The sequence below is a fragment of the Bos mutus genome, chromosome 17, assembly GCF_027580195.1.
Source record: "Bos mutus isolate GX-2022 chromosome 17, NWIPB_WYAK_1.1, whole genome shotgun sequence".
Classification (NCBI taxonomy): domain Eukaryota; kingdom Metazoa; phylum Chordata; class Mammalia; order Artiodactyla; family Bovidae; genus Bos; species Bos mutus.
In genome coordinates this window covers 10,681,460-10,701,166 of record NC_091633.1, presented here as the reverse complement: position 1 = coordinate 10,701,166, position 19,707 = coordinate 10,681,460, and the positions used below count along the sequence as shown (strand labels likewise).

Sequence of the window (19,707 nt, the reverse complement as noted above, 5' to 3'; positions counted from 1 at the left end):
TCCACTTAAACATAGTAAGTGGATTGATTTTGAAAATAAGCACAATGTTTTATTTATATGTTCTTTCTTTAAGGTAAATTCTCTAGAATGTTTTAGTAAACCATTTACTATCATTCAGAGAGAAACTTTGTTTTAGCTTGGGGAAGATATACCAAAAGGGAAATATATTGCTGTTTTTAAATAGAAGCAGTATTATACTTTTGTACTGTGTCATTCCAGAAATTTGGGCTTCCCAGTGGCCCAGCAGTAAAGAATCCATCCACAAAGCAGGAGACGTGGGTTCAATCCCTTGATCAGGAAAATGCCCTGGAGGAAGGTGTGGCAACCCACTCCAGTATTCTTAGAGGATCCCATGGACTGAAGAGCCTGGTCGGCTACAGTCTGTAGGATCATAAAGAGTCAGACATGACTGAAGCAACTGAGCACAACACTCCAGATATTTAAAATTAGGATCTCTTGATGGAAAAATCCACAAGGAGCAGATTCTAGTTCAAATTATCATTAGTCTATCAATATAATATCATTTGCCATTTAAGGGGCACTGGCTTTGTACCAGAGAACAGTGTGGTGTTTGCTTATATTGTCTCATTCAACCATCACAGTCACTCTTAAGGTACATACTGTCTTCATCTTAGAGCTGCAGAAACTGAAATTCAGAGAGGTCCAAAGTCAACTAATAAGTGTCCCAAACTCTTGAATCTTCTACCTTTTTTTATTATGCACTCCTTAGGGAAAGTATTGTATTCTTAGTCATTTCAGATTAGAGTTAGGAATGAATTTTTGCTATTCAGAAAGAAAAAAGAAAAATCTTTTGCAGACTGAACCAGATTCTCCTGACAATAACTGTCTGACCTCTTTCCCTGATCTTGGTCCCTAACCCTACATGCATTTTGAAGTTTGATTTAGGGGTTTGAGCTGTCTTCCCTGGAAGTCACACTGAAGCACTTACTTTATTATTATTATTTTTGGCTGTACTCCACAGCTTGTGGTGATCTTAGTTCTGAGACCAGGGATCAAACTTGGGGCCCTGGCCATGAGAGCATTGAGTCTTAATCACTGGATCACCAGGGAGTTCTCAAGAAGCACTTATCTTAAAAGTGGGAAATTATCTTTCACTCAGCCTCCTAATGGCTTTTTCATTAGAAAAAGCACATTTATAATTTCATTAGAAAAAGCATGTATATAATTTACCTGTGAAAAAACGATTTCAGATGCTGACTTGGGACGCTGTCTCACGGCAGATGGTCTTTACCTGTATACTACTAACTCAGTTGGAAGAGGAGTAAGCAAATTGGGGTCTGGATTACATGGTACTCTCAGGTCAGTTGCATGGAACTTGCTGAATAATTTGGCTGGAACATTTTCCTCATTACGTAAATCTGTGGTGAAGACACCTGGGAGTGCGTGCTAACTCCCTGTAGACTGACTAGTGACTAAACAAATCTGAATGACTTCATATGATTCTGGCTTTCTCTTATTGTCACTTTCTTTTCCTGGTTTTATTAATGCATTTCAGCTTTGTTTTTGACTCTATAAAAATTGAGTTTGGTAGCCTAAGATCATTGTTTGTAGCTTCTAGCCAAAAATCCCTCCATGATCAGAATTTCTATATTAGTGACTTCTCCATGTCAAAAAATGGGTGTATTTCTAGTTAAGTCTCTTTGTCCTTGGATTTGACATTGGATCAGCAGTGATTTTTTTTTTTCAGTTGAGATATAAGATCTATGAATTGCTGCCAAAAGAAACCACAGTTTGAGATCCTTATGTATATTTAATTAGATTGTTTCCCCAACCTTTTCTCCTCTCCAGTTTGTTGTGGGAAATTAATATTTGCCATAGTTTGTCAGTCTCAAAGTTAATATGTTTATTCTCCTTCAGATGTTTTGTATACTTAATCATTGAAAAGAAATGAGGAGGGAAATATAGTTTTGTCTGTGGTAGCTCATTGTCGGGTGTCAGACCTGACCTGCTGACTTAGCCTGTGTACCTTTTCCCCCGCAGAGGTTTTGTGTACTGCCGGAACGAGGAACTGGAACCAGGATGGCTTGCTTTTGGCAGTGGCAGTCTTCTCCACCGGCCTGTATCTTTTGACAATAAACCTCACTCCCTTTTCCAGGTCATTGACCAGAATACCCTTCAGGTAAACAGGACACCAAGGCTTTGTGTTTTATATTTTGGAGATGGTAAGCAAAGTTCGTGACATAATCAGAAGGAATAACACAGGTGATACCTTGGGTTCGTTTGGGTTTTTCCGTAAGGTGTTACAGAAGTAGTTTCCTGCCAGAGTGACATCCTTTTAACTGTCATTGTTTTGGGCATTCTGTTTTTTCTCTAGTGTCTTAAGTTTTCCTACATGATCTGAGTGAATGTGCTGTTAGAGTTTCTAAGGCCAAAGACAAACTTTTTTTTTTAGTTACTTTTTATTGGACTACAGTTGCTTTACAACAGTTGTGTTAGTTTTCTATTGTACAGCAGAATGAATCAGCTATATGTGTACATGTACCTCCTCTCTTTTGGATTTCCTTCCCATTTAGGTTACTACACAGAGCACTGAGTAGAGTTCTCTGTGCTATACAGTATGTCTTCATTAGTTATCTATTTTATACATAGAAACAATAATATATACATCAATTGCAGTCTCCCAAATCATCCCAGGACAAACTTTTTTGATTTAAAAAAATTCTAGAGCGTCAAAGATGGTATAAATACCAGCTTTTTTTTTTTTTCCAACTAGATCTATTTTGAAAAGACAGTATTTCCCTTATTGAGTTTGTTCTAAACAGCCTTTCTGTGGGAACAGGAGCTTTGAAGTGAGTTTAGATAAAATCATCCTGTGCCCAGGATCGAGCTCATCCATGGTGCTCTCGTAGCACTCTGTGATGTCACTTGCCACATTATATTGAAATCACCTACTCTCGTGTGGAACTACTCGCCAAGACCACACACACCTTTAGTTTTGGACACTGTCTTACTCATATTTGTGTTCCTAGAATGTAGCCACAGCACTTGATTGATGATAATGATAATAAGCTTGTCTTTCTGTGCCAGGCCCTGGTTTGGGCAGTTGACACGTACTACCTGGGAGGTATAACTAGGGCAGTTTCATCTTACAGTTAAGGCAGCTGAGGCTAGGCACCTTGTAAGCATCCAGTAAGTGTTTGTCCTTCAGTGGAAGAGTGAGCTCAGAGAGCTTAAGTATCTTGGCACACAGTAATGGCAGCAAGAGGACTTGAACCCATCCACTCTAGAGTCTGAGTTCTTTATGCTACAGCTTTCTGCCTTTCAACCAAATTCAAACACAACAGTTAGAGTTGCCGTCTGTGGAGTGAGCGCCCTGAGAGTAGTCATAGCCAGGGCTTAAGTGAGATGTTACACCTTTTCTTGTTTGCCTCTCAGCGGTGTTTTTCCTGGAGTTGTCACCATTGCATCTCCAGAGCAGATTGGAGGTACTCAGAAATTGTTAGATGAAAAAGTGAATAAATAGAGGCCATATTAACTCCATTTCCTATCAGTAATTCAGATAGATGAGAACACTGCCTATATTTATTTGCAATGGAGTTATAAGCTAGGGAATTAAACAGATGTTAAATCTTAGAATGTGATTTACACTTGAAGTAATGTTAGTATCCTGTGTTCTCGTAAAAACTGTTGTCCAAGAAAGCAGTGTTCACTAACTAGATATGTGCATTAGAATGATTTGGGAGTGCCTTAGGCCACTCAGTGACTTCCCTGGTGGCTCAGATGGTAAAGCGTCTGCCTACAATGCGGGAGACCCGGGTTCAATCCCTGGGTCGGGAAGATCCCCTGGAGAAGGAAATGGCAACCCACTCCAATATTCTTGCCTGGAAAATTCCATGGATGGAGGAGCAAAGTCAGACACGACTGAGCGACTTCACTTAGGCCATTCAGTAGCGGTTAACTTTATAGACTTATTGGCATTACATATTTCAAAGTGTAGTTACAGCAACTCCATGACTTTTTAAACTTTTGAGGTAGACAAAACAAGTCTGGAAAAAAGTTCATAACATGAGTTCAGGGGTCAAAAGTAACCTGAGGAAAAGTAGTGGTTCACCCAAAGAAATGGAGTAACTGAAGGTCATTCTTACTGTTCCCTGAAGGAACCTGACCATGTCTAATTATTTTTCTTTGGGAATTTTCAGTTCTGCTCCTATTCTTGGATTAAAAAAAAAAAAAAGCAGGTTTCTTGATTCTTATTTTCTATTATTTTAAGTGCTTTTCTCTGGCAATAAAAATTAGTATATAACTGCACACTTAATGTGAAATGATGCAGAACTTATTCATTATACTTAAACAGAAGGATGTTTGCTATTAGAAACACATGCCTTCATGTCTAATGTAGAGAATGGCTGTTTGTCTCTTTCTTCCTGATGGACATGGTAAATTTCAATAAGGTCTCGTGTTCTAAGTTAGGAGCTTGTATGTGCCTTCATCTGGCCTTTCTCCTCTTTCTTCTTTGCTTTCCCTCTTGTTTTCTTCTTGCCTTCTCTTTTTGTTTCCTTCCATAATTATTAATTTTTGAGTTAGACTCTAAATTAGGTGCTGAAAGTATAAAGATGAATAAGATATAGTTCCTGTCCTTTACATATAATAAAGTCTTAAATTTGTTTACTAAGGAAATTTCAGAAAGTACTATTTCTCTAAGACTTTTTAAAAAATAAATATTTGATAAAACACATGCAAAGCAGATTTAAAGTGTTTAGTAAATACTTTTTTTTCCTATTAAAATGTAATTTGAATTAATCTCAAGGATCTTTTAATATGTTGCATGGCTTGTTGTATAAAGTTTTATATATTTGTCATGTGATTTTCATATATTATTCTTAGAGATAAATGTCAGTTTTATTTTGATCAGGAAGCTTACTGAATTCTCTTTTTTTTTTTTTCTGAATTCTCTTCTTGGACTTAACGGCATTAATGATGAATTGATAGAAACAGAATTTACATGTCACACTAATGAAGTTTTCCTCTCTTTCTTGTCCAGGTGTGCCAGGTGGTGCCAATGCCAGCCAATCACCTCCCTGTTGGCAGCACTATGAGCACTGTGCACCTTTCTTCAGACGGCACTTACTTCTATTGGATCTGGTCTCCTGCCAGCCTGAATGAGAAAACACCTAAGGGACATTCTGTCTTCATGGACACTTTTGAACTTGTGGTGAGTTTCACTTTCTAATCCTGTGTCTTTGCAGAGACATTTTTACTTGCTTTCTTTTTATGTTAGTGTACATGGGACCTAAAAAACTTGGAGTACTTGTGCAGTATATTCACTCTTGCCTCAAAATTGGTTTTCCTCTTGGATGTGCTTTGAAGGTTTCTTTATTTGGAGTTGTATGACACAAGTAAAGCCAGGCGTTTTGAAGGTTAATCTAGCAACAGAATGGAGATAACAATAGTTAATATGTAGACAGTGGGGTTTTTAAGGAGAAATGCTCATGAGCTTGCTGGAAATTTGGAACTAGATTACAGTAGCAAGATTGTGTCTACAGATGGATTTTGGGAGTCTCCGAGAGAGAGATGATTGAAACTGTGAAAGGCAATCATTCATTCATTCAGTAGATATTGGCAAAGTATCTACTGAGAGCCAGGCACAGTGGTGTTTAGGTGGTGGGAATACAGTGATGGGCAAGGGAGTAGGATCCTTGCTCAAATGGAGCTTGTATCTTGACTAGTGGGTGGGTTGAGTGGTGGTGGGAGAGAGACAAAACTTCAACCATAATCGAGTGAACAAATAAATGGACAACATAATTTGAGGTAGTGAAGGAAATACAGTAGCTAAACAGATGAGGGAGTTGGGGGTAGGGGAGGGAAAAATATTCTAGGAAAAGGAGACTACAAGTGCAAAAGCTCTGTGGTGGGAGCAGACATATGTGTGATAGGAAATGACAGAGTGGATGAGTGCAGAGAGCAGAGCTTGAGGTGAGGAGAGACTGGGAACTATGAGAGTCCAGATCTGCACTGTCCAGTGCAGTAGCCAGTAGCCACATGAAGCTGTGGTTTAATTTAAACAGAAGTTTAAAGTAATCAGAAATAAATACAGTTAAAACTTGAGTTGCTCAGTCACATTAGCCATGGTTCAAGTGCTCAGTAGCCACATGTGGCTGGCTAGTGGCTACCATATTGAATGTCAAAGATAACATTTCCATCATTAAAGAAAGTTCTATTGGACAGCACTGACATGTCTAGGTAGTATTTGTAGAGACTTGTAAAAGAAAAAATTGCTCCAAGCCAGGTTCAACAAAACCTTTTTTAATGATGTAACTTAACAGCCTGCTTCTGGGAAGAATTTTAGCCTTCCTGGGAAGGGAGAAAAAAAGGACACTGAAGCAATTTCTAATAAACTTTTATGGGGTTAAAACTTGTTCTGGGAAATCAGTCATCCATCCTGCCAGCTAACTATCAGTTTAGTAACCTTTCAGTATCCATTGTTCTTTTTCTATTATCTAGTTTCACAGTATTCTCAAAAAATGATCTTTTCTTATAAAATGTCTTAGCCAGAGTGAGCCTTCAAATTGATCTGCTAGAGGTTTTACAGCTAGGAATGTCTTTTAAAAAAAAAAAAAGAAAAAAAAAAGATAATTGTTTACAAACAAACTTAACCAGCTGGTTAAAGGATTTAGGTCTTTTTTCTGGACAAAGGAACCTGACTGGCTATAGTCCATGGGGTCTCAAGAGTCAGACTTGACTTAGCAAATAAACCACCACCACCACCACCTAAGAATAATGGAAAAACATCAAAGAATTCCCCTTTCCTTGATATGCTTTGGTTTAATTTTAAAAATCATGTCAAAGAAAAACATGCAAATGGATAAAATTTAAGGTAGTACATTCTAAGCTCACAATGAAAAGTGGGAGTCTCTTGCCCCATCCCTGGCATGTTCCTTATAGATAGTTACTTTAATGGTGTCAGCTTTTCCTTCTTCTAGTGGTTACTTTCATGTCTCTAAGTGAAAGATTTACATTGCTGTTTCTTGATTTACTAACTCCATATATTGTGTGTTTGTGTTTTGGTTTTTTGCTGTGGCAGATGAGGATTTGGCTCAATTCACCTCCTTTTTTTCTTCCTTCCTCCTAGTGTATTTATTTGATTCATTTTAATTCCTCTTTGGAGGAGGATATCTTTGTAACTTATAGTTAAACCTTTATTACTTGTTCCTCAGCTCTAAGTAGTATCTCTTATCCCTTGACCTTAGGAGAGGGAGATAGATAATAGTGTCTCTTCTTGTCCTTTAGTATGGGGAAAGCCAAAACTAAAAGTATACATTCAGGGGAATTCCCAAGAGGAAGTGAGATGATTCACCAACATCCAGCCTTAGAGAGCCTTAAGGATTGGTGGCATCAGGTATGGTACAGAACCATTGTGAGACGGGGGTATAGACTGCAAGTTTGTTAAAGGAACTGTCGTCTCCTTTCCTGGTACACACAACATTTGTGCTCAGATGCCAGCCGCCCAGGCAAAAGTCTTGATGTTTGTCTGAAAAAACAAATGACCCTGGAGAAAAGACCCCAGTGTACTGACATTTGGGTTCATATAAGTTAAAGACTTGCTGCCCCAGTGAATCACCCACAGTGATGTCTTCTAATAAGCAAGCCTCCCCAACCATGTGCATAGCATTCCTTTCTAGTGATGAACTGTTTAAAAAAAAGAGCAGACACAAGAAACACCCCAAACAAGTAAAAGCCAGGACTTTGGAGAGCTGTGTGTGTGGAGGGGAGAGGAGTAGATTTAAAAGTTTGGCAAGGTAGTGATAATTATTGAAGCCAGGAGCTGGGCACACGGGGAGCTCATTATACTACTCTTTCTTCTTTTGTGTACATTTTAAAATGACACTAATAAAGTTCTTTAAAAAATTTTAAAGCAGACCATTGAGAAACTCTAGACAAACTAGGAAAGTCTCTAGATTGGAAACTAAAAATAAGAAAAAGAAATCAGAAAAACAGCTAATAGAGTAAGATAAAGACCTCATTAGCACTTACTACTCTGTGAGACATATGAGAAGATACTGCGTTCATAAAACAGAGCAGGATGTCATGGAAAAAGGACTCTCAGAATATGAAAAGATAAAAGACATAAAGGAATAATCCTTCTGGATACTTAGTAACAGTAGTTCCCAAAAGAGAACAGAAAATAAGATATTATCAAAGAAATAATAGAAGAAAAATGTCAAACTAAAGGACACTGATGTCCAGATTAAAAGGTCTTTGGCACAGTGAATGAAAAATGTCCACACTGGCACCTCATCTTGACATTTCAGATTATCAGGAGCAAAGAGGATTCTAAAGCTTCTGGAGGTAAAATAAAATCATGTATAAATAATGAGGTATAAGAAGAACATCAGGCTGTTCAGTCTCGTTACTAGATGTAAAAATGGGGCAGTACTTCAAAAAATCTGGGGGAAATCAATATCTAACCCAGAAGTCAGGTAGTCAGCCAAAATATCAATCAATCATAAAAACAACATAAAGATATTTTTAGACATATAGGATCAAAAGCTCATACCTGCCCTGGAGGAAATAGAACAACTACAAGCCTTTGCCTGTGGCATGAAATAAAAAGTTGGGGAGATGCTCAAGGGCCTGCTATAGATTAAAACAGAAACCTTTGAGTCACTTTTGGAGTCTGAATCCAATGGACCATTTATAGAAAAGAAAATTTGGAGACAATTTGGAATTTGAATGTAAAATAAGTATTAGAGGAAACCAAGGAGTATATTCTTATTTTTAAAGTTATGATAATGGCATTGTGATTATGTAAGAAAATGTCCATATTTTTAGAGATGAGTAGTGCGGAGAAGGCAATGGCACCCCACTCCAGTACTCTTGCCTGGAAAATCCCATGGATGGAGGAGCCTGGTGGGCTGCAGTCCATGGGGTCACTAAGAGTTGGACACGACTGAGCAACTTCACTTTCACTCTTCACTTTCATGCATTGGAGAAGGAAATGGCAACCCACTCCAGTGTTCTTGCCTGGAGAATCCCAGGGATGGGGGAGCCTGGTGGGCTGCCATCTATGGGGTCGCACAGAGTCGGACACGACTGAAGCGACTTGGCAGCAGCAGCAGCAGCAGTGAAATATTCAGAAGTGAAATTTCATGATGTCTGGGACATGCTTTAAAATGGAGTAAAAAAGAGATAGGTGGGTTAAACAGATTTGGCTATATCTGGATAATAGTTGAAATTGAATGATGAATATATGAAAGTTCATTATACTATTCACAATTTTTACCTATATTTGAAATTTTTCATCATAAGATAAGAAAATTTTAAGCATCACCTGCCATTAATTTAGCAACTTCTAAAATACTGACTTGGGAAGCTAAACAAAGATACATACCTGGCTTTCTGCTTATGATACTATCACAGAAAGGAACACTGTGTAGCCATTAAAAAGCAGTGGGCAGATCTGTGTAGACTGAAGTAAATTAATTTCCAGGTTATATTGTAGTATAGAAAGCTTGGTTCAGTGCACTGTGTGTAATCAGTCACTACCTACTGTGTGATAAAATTGTGGTGGGCAGGTATGGATTCTGTGGAATTGGCCTTTTCCTATGATACTAACTTTCCTCTCTCAGTGGACCATTCACCACAGCATATAAATACAGGAGAGGCTATTCAGTCTTGAAAAAGCAGAACAAACTCCCTTGACCCTCATTCTCCTCTACTCCCCTATCTTTGGTTCCTCTTTACAGCAATGTGCTTAAAAGAGTTTATTCTTACTGTTTTACTTTCCTTCTGTTCGCTCTTGAACCTGCTGCAGTCTCACCATGCCACCATAGCAGCTCTTCCCATGTTCCCCAGGGACTTCCACAATAGTAAATTCAAGGGCACCCCTCTTTTCTTTTTACTTGACCTTCTAGCAGTATTTAATGTGATCTCACTCCCCCATTCTTGAAACTGTTTTCATATGGACTTTGGGACACTCTTAGGGCTTCTCTCGTCACTGGTGTTTCCTATCTCCTGTCTTCCTAATCTCTCAACAGTCAAGGGCACCAGGACCTATTTCTAGGACCACTTCTGTCTACTCTGTCTGCTCGTACTCCCTTGTTGATCTCATCCTGTCTTATAGCTTTAAACACCTCTCTGTACAGATGATGCTTAGTTTTGCTTCTCAGCCAAAACCTGTCCCTGAGGCTCTGCATGCATATTGATGTGTGTGGGTGTTTGTATACGCTCAGGATATGAGACTTTTCCAGTTGGAAGTCTGATAGTTCCCTCAAGCTAAATATGCCCTCTACCAAACTCCTGATTTTACCCCAGATCTCCTTCTGCCTCAGGCTCTCCCATTTCACTTCATGACATCTGTGTCCTTCTGGTGCTGGCCAGAGACCTTCGGAGCTGTCCCTCTCTCTTCCTCTTTTTTCCCTTCCCCAATTCCTTGCCTAGTCAGCATATATTGCCTGCTTTACCTTCAAAGTGTCTCCCAACCCCCTTCACCTCCGTAAAAGTCCTGTGTGATCTGGGGCTTCTGTCACTCCACTCCAGCCCCACCTGAGCTCCTGGCTGACACACGGGCACTGAACGTGTTTCTCCCTTCCGGGCCTTGTGCAGTGTCATCTGCAGATAAACAGACAGCTCGTTCTCTCTTTTTAGGTCTCTGCTCACGTATCATCTTATCAAAAAGACCCTTCTTACCATTCCTTATAAATTATTTTATGTAAAATATAATCCTGTCCCTCCTTATCCGTTTTGCTTTGGTGCAGAATTCAGCTGTGGCAGTACCAACATGGTGATCAGCAGGAAATACCTTATTCTTAATTTTAACCTTTTCCTTTAAGATTATAGAATAACCAAGGCATGGACTCTCTCTGCCTGATTTCATTACCTGTGCACTGGACACATCCTTGCTTGAGAATCTTCTGTGACTCTCTTTTACCTTTTCAGGGCACGTGTTTTACATCTTCAGTTCTGTTTTGCTCTGAGACTTCTTCCTGTCCCCATGTGCTTTCTGTAAGCTGCTGTTCTTCAGATAGATTCAGTGACAATTTTACTGATGTTTTGTCTCTTTTTTAGGTCTGTTCTTAACTATATGGTCAGTATAATAAGGGATGCACTAGGTGCCTCTCCCCCTTCAACTCCATCGGTTTATGATTTCCTTTAAATTATGATTCGGATAGCTGAGATGACCTTCATTCATTCAGTGTTAATCCAGTGCCTTGTCTGGGTAGCAGGGTAAAAGCCTTTGTTTTCAAGGAGCTTACATCAGAGTATGGGGAATTAGTAAGAAAGGAAATACAAGGACAAAATAATTTCAGCTACTGACAAATGCTGGGGAGAAAATAAAACAGGGTAATGTGATAGAGAGTGAGGGGGTAGAGGTGGCGAGCCACTCTGGTTTGCCTGGCAGAGAGGGCCATTCTGAGGAAGGACATTTAAGCTGAAATGAGAGTGATGAGAAGCAATCATCTATCCTGCCAAAGAAGGCAACCAACCCTCCCCGTTTGCCAGGACCTGAGACATTTCTTAGGACATGGACCGTTGGTGCTAAAACCAGGACAGTCTCAGGCAAACCAGAACTAGTCCAGTCCAGAAAGAGGGATCAGCAAGTACAGGCCTAGCATGCAGGCGTTTTAGAGGAGGGACAGAAGGCAGCGCCCGGAAAGTGTGGGGAGAAGCGGGGACCGAAGTAGGGAGGTCAGTGGATGTTGGACCCCATGGGCCTTACCAGCCATTTGAGTTTTGTTTTAAATTTATTGGGAAGCTGATGCAGGGCTTCAGACAGGGAAAGACATGATTTTATTTTCATCTGTAAATGAATCTTTGGCTAATGTAGTAAAACATATGGGGTCAAAGTAGGGAGACCAAGTTGAGAGGCTGGATGGTCACTGGACTTGAGGTCGTGGCTTGGGCCAGGAAGGGAGCCAGAGGGAAGCTTCTCGTCATCACTAGCTGTGTGCTGCTTCTCACTCCTCCCAGGCTCTTCCCGCTCCTTTCAAAATCGCTAGTAGCTTTTTCATCCCAAAGAAATGCTTTGCTAAGTATAGAGGTTCCCAGATTTACTACTTGGGCACCAAAGCTGAGTCCTCTTTGCTTCTCACGGGTGCTTTATCAGGTTTTCTTTTCAATATTTTCAAAATACTTAAACACAATAGCATGACTTTTTTTTTCTTAATTTAGTCATTGTTTTTCTTATGGAGCCAGATTGGGCAGTGCTTTTGAATGCCAAGTGATTGATTTTTTAATCTGGATGCCTTTGAAGGGTCATATTTAGAGTTGTGCAACATAAATAGAGCTACACTCGGTAAACGTGAATCTAGCTGAAGGATGGGGGTAACACACTGTGGGAAGACGTGGATGTGTTCAATTTTAGGCGACATAGGCTATTCTAGCTGAAGTGCTGGGGAGTGGGAGGCAGTTAGAAAAGTTGTGCTCAATCCCAGTAGCAAGGATGGGTCTGTATATAGCAATGTAGGAGTTGCCATGGAGAGGTAGGATTGGATTTGGGTCAGGACGTGTATGCATGCTGTCGCTTCAGTCGTGTCCGACTCTTTGTGACCGCATGGATGTAGCCCGCCAGGCTCCTCTGTCCATGGGATTCTCCAGGCAAGAATACTGGAGTGGTTTGCATGCCCTCCTCTTGAGTAAGGACACAGATCTGTTTATTCAGCAGAGCTTCAAGTATTTACCATGTGCTTTGTGAGTGCTGGAAATGAGACAGTGAACAAGGCAGGCAGGATCCTGGCTCTTGGGGAGCCGGCATTCAGCTGAGGTGGGGTGGAGGTAGAAAGTCAAATAATAAATGAATTAATGAGTAAGATCATTTCAGAGAATGGTAAGTGCTGTGCAGATAACATGACTGGATGTTGTGCTCTGGCTTGTGTGGGGTGAGTAGGAGAGGGTGGAGGGGATTCTTCTTTGGTAATCATGGAAAGCCTCTTTGAGGAGGTGACATTCTATGTAACACCTAAATGATGGGAAAGAGCCAGGCACACACAGGAGGATCTAGGGACAGGGTGTTCCAGCAAAGGTTTTAGAACCAGTTCAGTTCAGTTCAGTCGCTTAGTCGTGTCCGACTCTTTGCGACCCCATGAATTGCAGCACGCCAGGCCTCCCTATCCATCACCAACTCCCGGAGTTCACTCAGACTCACGTCCATCAAGTCAGTGATGCCATCCAGCCATCTCATCCTCTGTCGTCCCCTTCTCCTCCTGCCCCCAATCCCTCCCAGCATCACGGTCTTTTCCAATGAGTCAACTCTTCGCATGAGCTGGCCAAAGTACTGGAGTTTCAGCTTTAGCATCATTCCTTCCAAAGAAATCCCAGGGCCGATCTCCTTCAGAATGGACTGGTTGGATCTCCTTGCAGTCCAAGGGACTCTCAAAGAGTCTTCAACACCACAGTTCAAAAGCATCAATTCTTCGGCTCTCAGCTTTCTTCACATTCCAACTCTCACATCCGTACATGACCCCTGGAAAAACCATAGCCTTGACTAGTCGGACCTTTGTTGGCAAAGTAATGTCTCTGCTTTTTAATATGCTATCTAGGTTGGTCATAACTTTCCTTCCAAGGAGTAAGCATCTTTTAGTTTCATGGCTGCAGTCACCATCTGCAGTGATTTTGGAGCCCAAAAAAATAATGTCTGAAACTGTTTCCACTGTTTCCCCATCTATTTGCCATGAAGTGATGGGACTGGATGCCATGATCTTCGTTTTCTGAATGTTGAGCTTTAAGCCAACTTTTTCACTCTCCTCTTTCACTTTCATCAAGAGGCTTTTTAGTTCCTCTTCACTTTCTGCCATAAGGGTGGCGTCATCTGCATATCTGAGGTTATTGATATTTCTCCCAGCAATCTTGATTCCAGCTTATGTTTCTTCCAGCCCAGTGTTTCTCATGATGTATTCTGCATATAAGTTAAATAAGCATGGTGACAATATACAGCCTTGACGTACTCCTCTTCCTATTTGGAACCAGTCTGTTGTTCCATGACCAGTTCGAACTGTTGCTTCCTGACCTGTATACAGGTTTCTCAAGAGGCAGGTCAGGTGGTCTGGTATTCCCATCTCTTTCAGAATTTTCCGCAGTTTATTGTGATCCACACAGTCAAAGGCTTTGGCGTAGTCAGTAAAGCAGAAATAGATGTTTTTCTGGAACTCTCTTGCTTTTTCGATAATCCAGCAGATGTTGGCAATTTGATGTCTGGTTCCTCTGCCTTTTCTGAAACCAGTTTGAACATCCGGAAGTTCACAGTTCACGTATTGCTGAAGCCTGGCTTGGAGAATTTTGAGCATTACTTTACTAGTGTGTGAGATGAGTGCAATTGTGTGGTAGTTTGAGCATTCTTTGACATTGCCTTTGTTTGGGATTGGAATGAAGACGGACCTTTTCCAGTCCTGTGGCCACTGCTGAGTTTTCCAAATTTGCTGGCATATTGAGTGCAGCACTTTCACAGCATCATCTTTTAGGATTTGAAATAGCTCAACTGGAATTCCATCACCTCCACTAGCTTTGTTCGTAGTGATGCTTCCTAAGGCCCACTTGACTTCACATTCCAGGATGTCTGGCTCTAGGTCAGTGATCACACCATCGTGATTATCTGGGTCGTGAAGATCTTTTTTGTACAGTTCTTCTGTGTATTCTTGCCACCTCTTCTTAATATCTTCTGCTTCTGTTAGATCCATACCATTTCTGTCCTTTATCGAGCCCATCTTTGCATGAAATGTTCCCTTGGTACCTCTAATTTTCTTGAAGAGACCTCTAGTCTTTCCCATTCTATTGTTTTCCTGTATTTCTTTGCATTGATCTCTGAGGAAGGCTTTCTTATCTCTTCTTGCTATTCTTTGGAACTCTGCATTCAGCTGTTTATATCTTTCCTTTTCTCCCTTGCTTTTCACTTCTCTTCTTTTCACAGCTATTTGTAAAGCCTCCTCAGACAGCCATTTTGCTTTTTTGCATTTCTTTTCCATGGAGATGATCTTGATCCCTGTCTCCTGTACAGTGTCATAGTTCATCAGGCACTCTATCTATCAGATCTAGTCCCTTAAATCTATTTCTCACTTCCACTGTATAATCATAAGGGATTTGATTTAGGTCATACCTGAATGGTGTGAACCAGAGGTGGGGTCTAATCCTAAGCAGACTCCCATTTAAGTAAGTGGAGATGGGAACCAGCAGATAAGAGGAACACACAGAGGGCAGGAACTGTTGACTTTGCTCATTAGAAGAGTCCCTTACACATAGGTACATGTTCATGTTGAAAAGAAACAAACCAGGATTGTATTCTACCGCTGAGACTGAGGCAGGACAACGCCAAGGTTTCTGGCAACCATGGCACAGCCTACACAGAAGACAAGGAAAAGCTTGATGATTTTGGTTTTAGGTTCCTCTTGACCATCAAGAATGTTCACTTGTTAGAGGGAACTGAGTTAAGTAGCTGTAAAGCGTTAAGAGGCAGAGGTGAGGAAATAGAAACAGCATTTTCAAACTCTAAGAAACCTTTTGCTTATCTTTCGTGAATGTCTCGTAAAAGCCTCCCCCACCAGATCCATCCACCTCTGGGAACCTTGCCTGGCTGTGCTCCTCAGTTTGCTTTCTCTAGCCTCTTCTCTGTTACCAACTTTTCACTTTGGACTCCTTCACTGCTTTTTGTTTGCTTCTGGAAGCCTGTCTACTTTGCACTCCTGTTCTTTCTTATCTCTATTTCTGCCTCTCTTCACTCATGGCACCAGTTTCTGAGACTCCAGCCAGACCCAGAAGTCTGGTCTGGAGCGGGCAGTGGATGAAGAGACTGCTTTAGGTATATCTGAGACATCTGACAGTGAATGGAAGTTGAGAAGAGGGATGGTATTGCAATGGGCCGCCAATGTTTTCTTTAAGATCTCGGAGACCTGTGAATATTTGAAACCAAAAAGAAGGACATCAGAGAGGGAGACTGTGAGGGTGAAGGGGGCAGATGGGAGATAATTGAGGGGGCAGTTAGAGAGGAGGCGGAAATGCTTCTTCCTCTGAATTAAGAGGAAAAGAATAAATGAGGCTGAACACCAAGATTCTTGAGTGGGAAGAGAGACAAGTGGGAGCAGCTTATAGTAAGTGGTCTGGATCTTTTCAGTAATAATAAAAGGCAGGTGGTCTGCTTAAAGCCATACTCAAAATTTGGTGGAAGAACTTTGGAATCACCGCCCCAGAGCTTTTGCTGGGTTATAATCAAACGATGAAGGAAGAACTGCCAAGTACCAGCAAGGATCCAGTTGAAGCTGGAATATATTTTTAGCAGACAGAGTCTGCCTTTCTCTACTGTTGCTCTGCCAATCCCCGAGCAGCTGGGGCTAATGTTGACTGCTGTTATTACAGAGTTTGGATTTTAGCCACTAATTATATTTCAAGAAGATATAATCCTCATGGCTGTACTTAATAGTAAATCAAGACCTGATTGATTTGTTTTCCTCTCATCTTACTTGTACCTGTCAGAAGCTTGTAATTAGTGAGAGCTGCCTGTGGAATTCAGTATGAGGAATTTTCATCAACAACCCTCGTAGAACCTATTAAACTTGGCTCATTACTTTTAAGAATCTGGACTATTAAAAATGAAAGCTCTCAAACATCTCATAGCTTCCCTTTTGTTCTCAGCTTCTGTAGAGCAATTAGGTTTTGAGGTGTACACCTACTCAGGTACAATTTTGGGAAATGCTTTTGAGTAACCAGGTGACAATAATACACTTCTGAAGGAGAAGTTTGCTCACTGAATGGAAACAGATTCCATTTAAGACCTTCTTTTTCTTTAAATATTAGGTGGAAAATGGTGTATTCGTAGCCAACCCGCTTCAGGAACGCACAATTCTAATGAGAAAAGAGGGCGAGTCTGCAAAAAGCATTAATGAGATGCTCCTGAGCAGACTGTCCCGTTACCGAGCCTCGCCGTCCGCAACACTGGCTGCCCTCACCGGCTCCACCATCTCCAACACCCTGAAAGAGGACCAAGCAGGTCGGCTGCCCTTCGCTTATCTCATGTTTACCTTGTACAGCTTCATTCAGCTCTATGCATGTTTTGAGAGTATTATCTTAGAGCAGTTTTAGGTTTGCAGCAAAATTGAAGGTACAGATTTTTTGTATACCTCCCACCCCTACATGTGCACAGCCCCCCTTATTATCAGCATCCCCCACCAGCGTGGTGCACTTGTCACAATCAATGAACCCACCAAGACACATAATAATCACCCAGAGTCCACAGTTCACCTTAGGGTTCACTCTTGGTGGTGGTGTACATTCCATGGGTTTGGAAAAATGCATAATGACCTGTGTGCATCATTATTGTATCACATAGAGTAGCTGTATAGCCTTAAAAGTCCTTTGCACTCTACCTATTCATCCTTCCCCACCCCAAAAACCCTGGCCACCACTGATCTTTTATTGTCTTCATAGTTTTGCCTTTTACAGAATATCATATAATCAGATTTATACAGAATATAGCCTTTTCATATAGGCTTCTTTCACTTAATAATATATGCCTTTACAGTTCCTCCATGCCTTTTCATGGCTTGATGGATTCAGCTTGTGGTTAGTGCATGCTACCTGTGGAATTCAGGCAGTACTTGTTATTGAGCTCTTACAGACTTACAAAGCAGTTTGCTTTACATAGTTCACCTTTTTGTGTCCTTCCAGTCATTGTTCTTTTTTTTTTTATTCCAAGCTAACACATACTGTTGGCTGTGAACATGAATTAGCAAGAATCTGTAAGAATTCAACACAGCTCTCTCCTTAATTGTAAATACTTTGTCATTACTGTTAGTATAAATTATTTTCATGTTTAGTATATGCTTCATGAATGTAAAAAATTCACATTTAACATCATCTTCACTAAATATGGGCTTCCATGATGGCTGGGATGGGTAAAGAATCTGCTTGCAGTGCAGGAGACCTGGGTTCATTCCCAGGTCAAGAAGATACCCTGGAGAAGAGAATGGCTGCCCACTCCAGTTTTCTTGCCTGGAGAGTTCCATGGACAGAGGAGCCTGTCAGGCTATAATCCATGGGGTTGCAAAGAGTCAGGCAGGACTGAGCAACTAACACTTCCACTTTCACTAAACATATTCTCGACCAAGCAAATAAAAGGCAAACCCTCTACAACAGAGACTGATTTTTCTGGACTTTGGCATTTAGTGTTTGCACTGTAATATTTTGAAATAGATAATGTGTTTACAGAGTTTGAAAGTGAAAACAATATAAATGGTACATGCAGAAAAATCTTACTCCAGTATCCTGGTGTATTCTGTTATTTGCCCCACCCTGCCCCCTATAGGTAGCTCTATTTATTAGTTTCTATTTATCCTGGCAGAGTTGTTTGGTTTTTTTTTTTATGCAAAGAGAAATTAATGTAAAGATAAATTTATGTATTTTTATTGTTCTTCTTTTCTCAGTAAAAGGTAGCCTTCTAAACACACTGTTCTGTACTTTTAAAGCAGGAATCCTTAACTAGGGTAAAAATTCAGTGTTTCATAAGCATCCTTTCCCAAAGTTTTAAATAACATAGTATGTGTATCATCATAATTTTCATCAGAGTTTCACGGTCACTTATGACCACCCCCAAAAGTCAAGAACCATTATTCTTGGAGAGTTTTCATATTACATATCAACTACATGAATTTATAACAAATCATGACCTGTAGTAAAAGATAAGGCTAGAAAAAGATGCCATGTAGAGAAAAATGATCTGAATAAATATATGTTTAGTGAATTTAATGCAATTTTATGTTTTCATCCTTTTATATATTGAAATGTTCAGAAAAAATATTTGTGATTAATTCTTTGTGAGACTATAAAATTTTAAATATTTATTAGTCCATATTAGAATTTAAGGATAATATTTTACTTCTACAGATCTCTATTATATCAAATACAAGTTAGAAATTTACTAATAGTTATTATAACTTGGGTCTGTGGATAATTTGAGTTATAGGCAATACTTTGTAGAGAGCAGTCCTTATTACCTAAATAAATGTTTTCTTGATAAGCTGAAGGCTTGATCTGGGTTTGTCCCTTGGAAGAAAATTGAATCCTACCTGCACAATAGAAATGCTAAAGGAATGTTTGTTACCTAAGAAAATATGAGTGATATCAAAAAGAGGACTCAGTAGGCGAGGTATATTTAGTTCCTCTGAAACTATTACTTGTATTCTAAATATGTGATCTCAATCATTGTACTTTTATGCACATTCTTGATGTATTTATTTAAACATGATGTTACATAAAAATTCATCAGTAATAGGCTAAGTGAATTTTTGACAATTATTCAACATTCAGAAGGTCTAGGATTTTTTATTCTGTGGTAAACTAATACCTCTTACTATGTTAATAAGATATGTCTATTAAAAAAAATCTCAGTGAAAATGTTATGCTCACAAAGTTGCTAGCTTTTTAGGGTTTCTTACTTATGGAAATTTATGCTACTGGATTTATGTCCTAAATGAAGAATATATTTATTGGAGGCTTGAAGTTTTAAAAAATGGAATTTAGAACCACAAGCATTCAAAGCAATGACAGATTAGATTTCGCTTGTCTCACTTTTCTAATCTAAACCATCTAAAGATAATTTTATATCTATGTAGGCAGTTATATTTTATACCCTGACAGCTTCCTAGGTAAAACACTCTGATTGACTTTCTGCTGCTGTCATCAATCCTCACTAGACTAATACTTCAGTTCACCCTACGTTTTCATATCTGCCAGTGAGTAAGGGAAATTAAAGTACATTTTATACCTTTT

At 39.9% G+C, this 19,707-nt stretch overlaps 1 protein-coding gene across 6 annotated transcripts in view; it reads left to right on the top strand.

Annotated features, from left to right (window-relative positions):
* The window catches only part of HECTD4 (HECT domain E3 ubiquitin protein ligase 4), a 170,643-nt gene that overhangs the window by 60,483 nt on the left and 90,453 nt on the right, over window positions 1-19,707 (top strand). For all 6 annotated transcript variants that reach the window (XM_070386054.1, XM_070386057.1, XM_070386055.1 and 3 more), the window contains exons 5-8: window positions 1,212-1,320; window positions 2,002-2,140; window positions 5,003-5,173; window positions 16,738-16,930. In XM_070386054.1, the coding sequence (XP_070242155.1) occupies window positions 1,212-1,320; window positions 2,002-2,140; window positions 5,003-5,173; window positions 16,738-16,930 (612 nt within the window). The remainder of the gene's footprint in view (window positions 1-1,211; window positions 1,321-2,001; window positions 2,141-5,002; window positions 5,174-16,737; window positions 16,931-19,707) is intronic.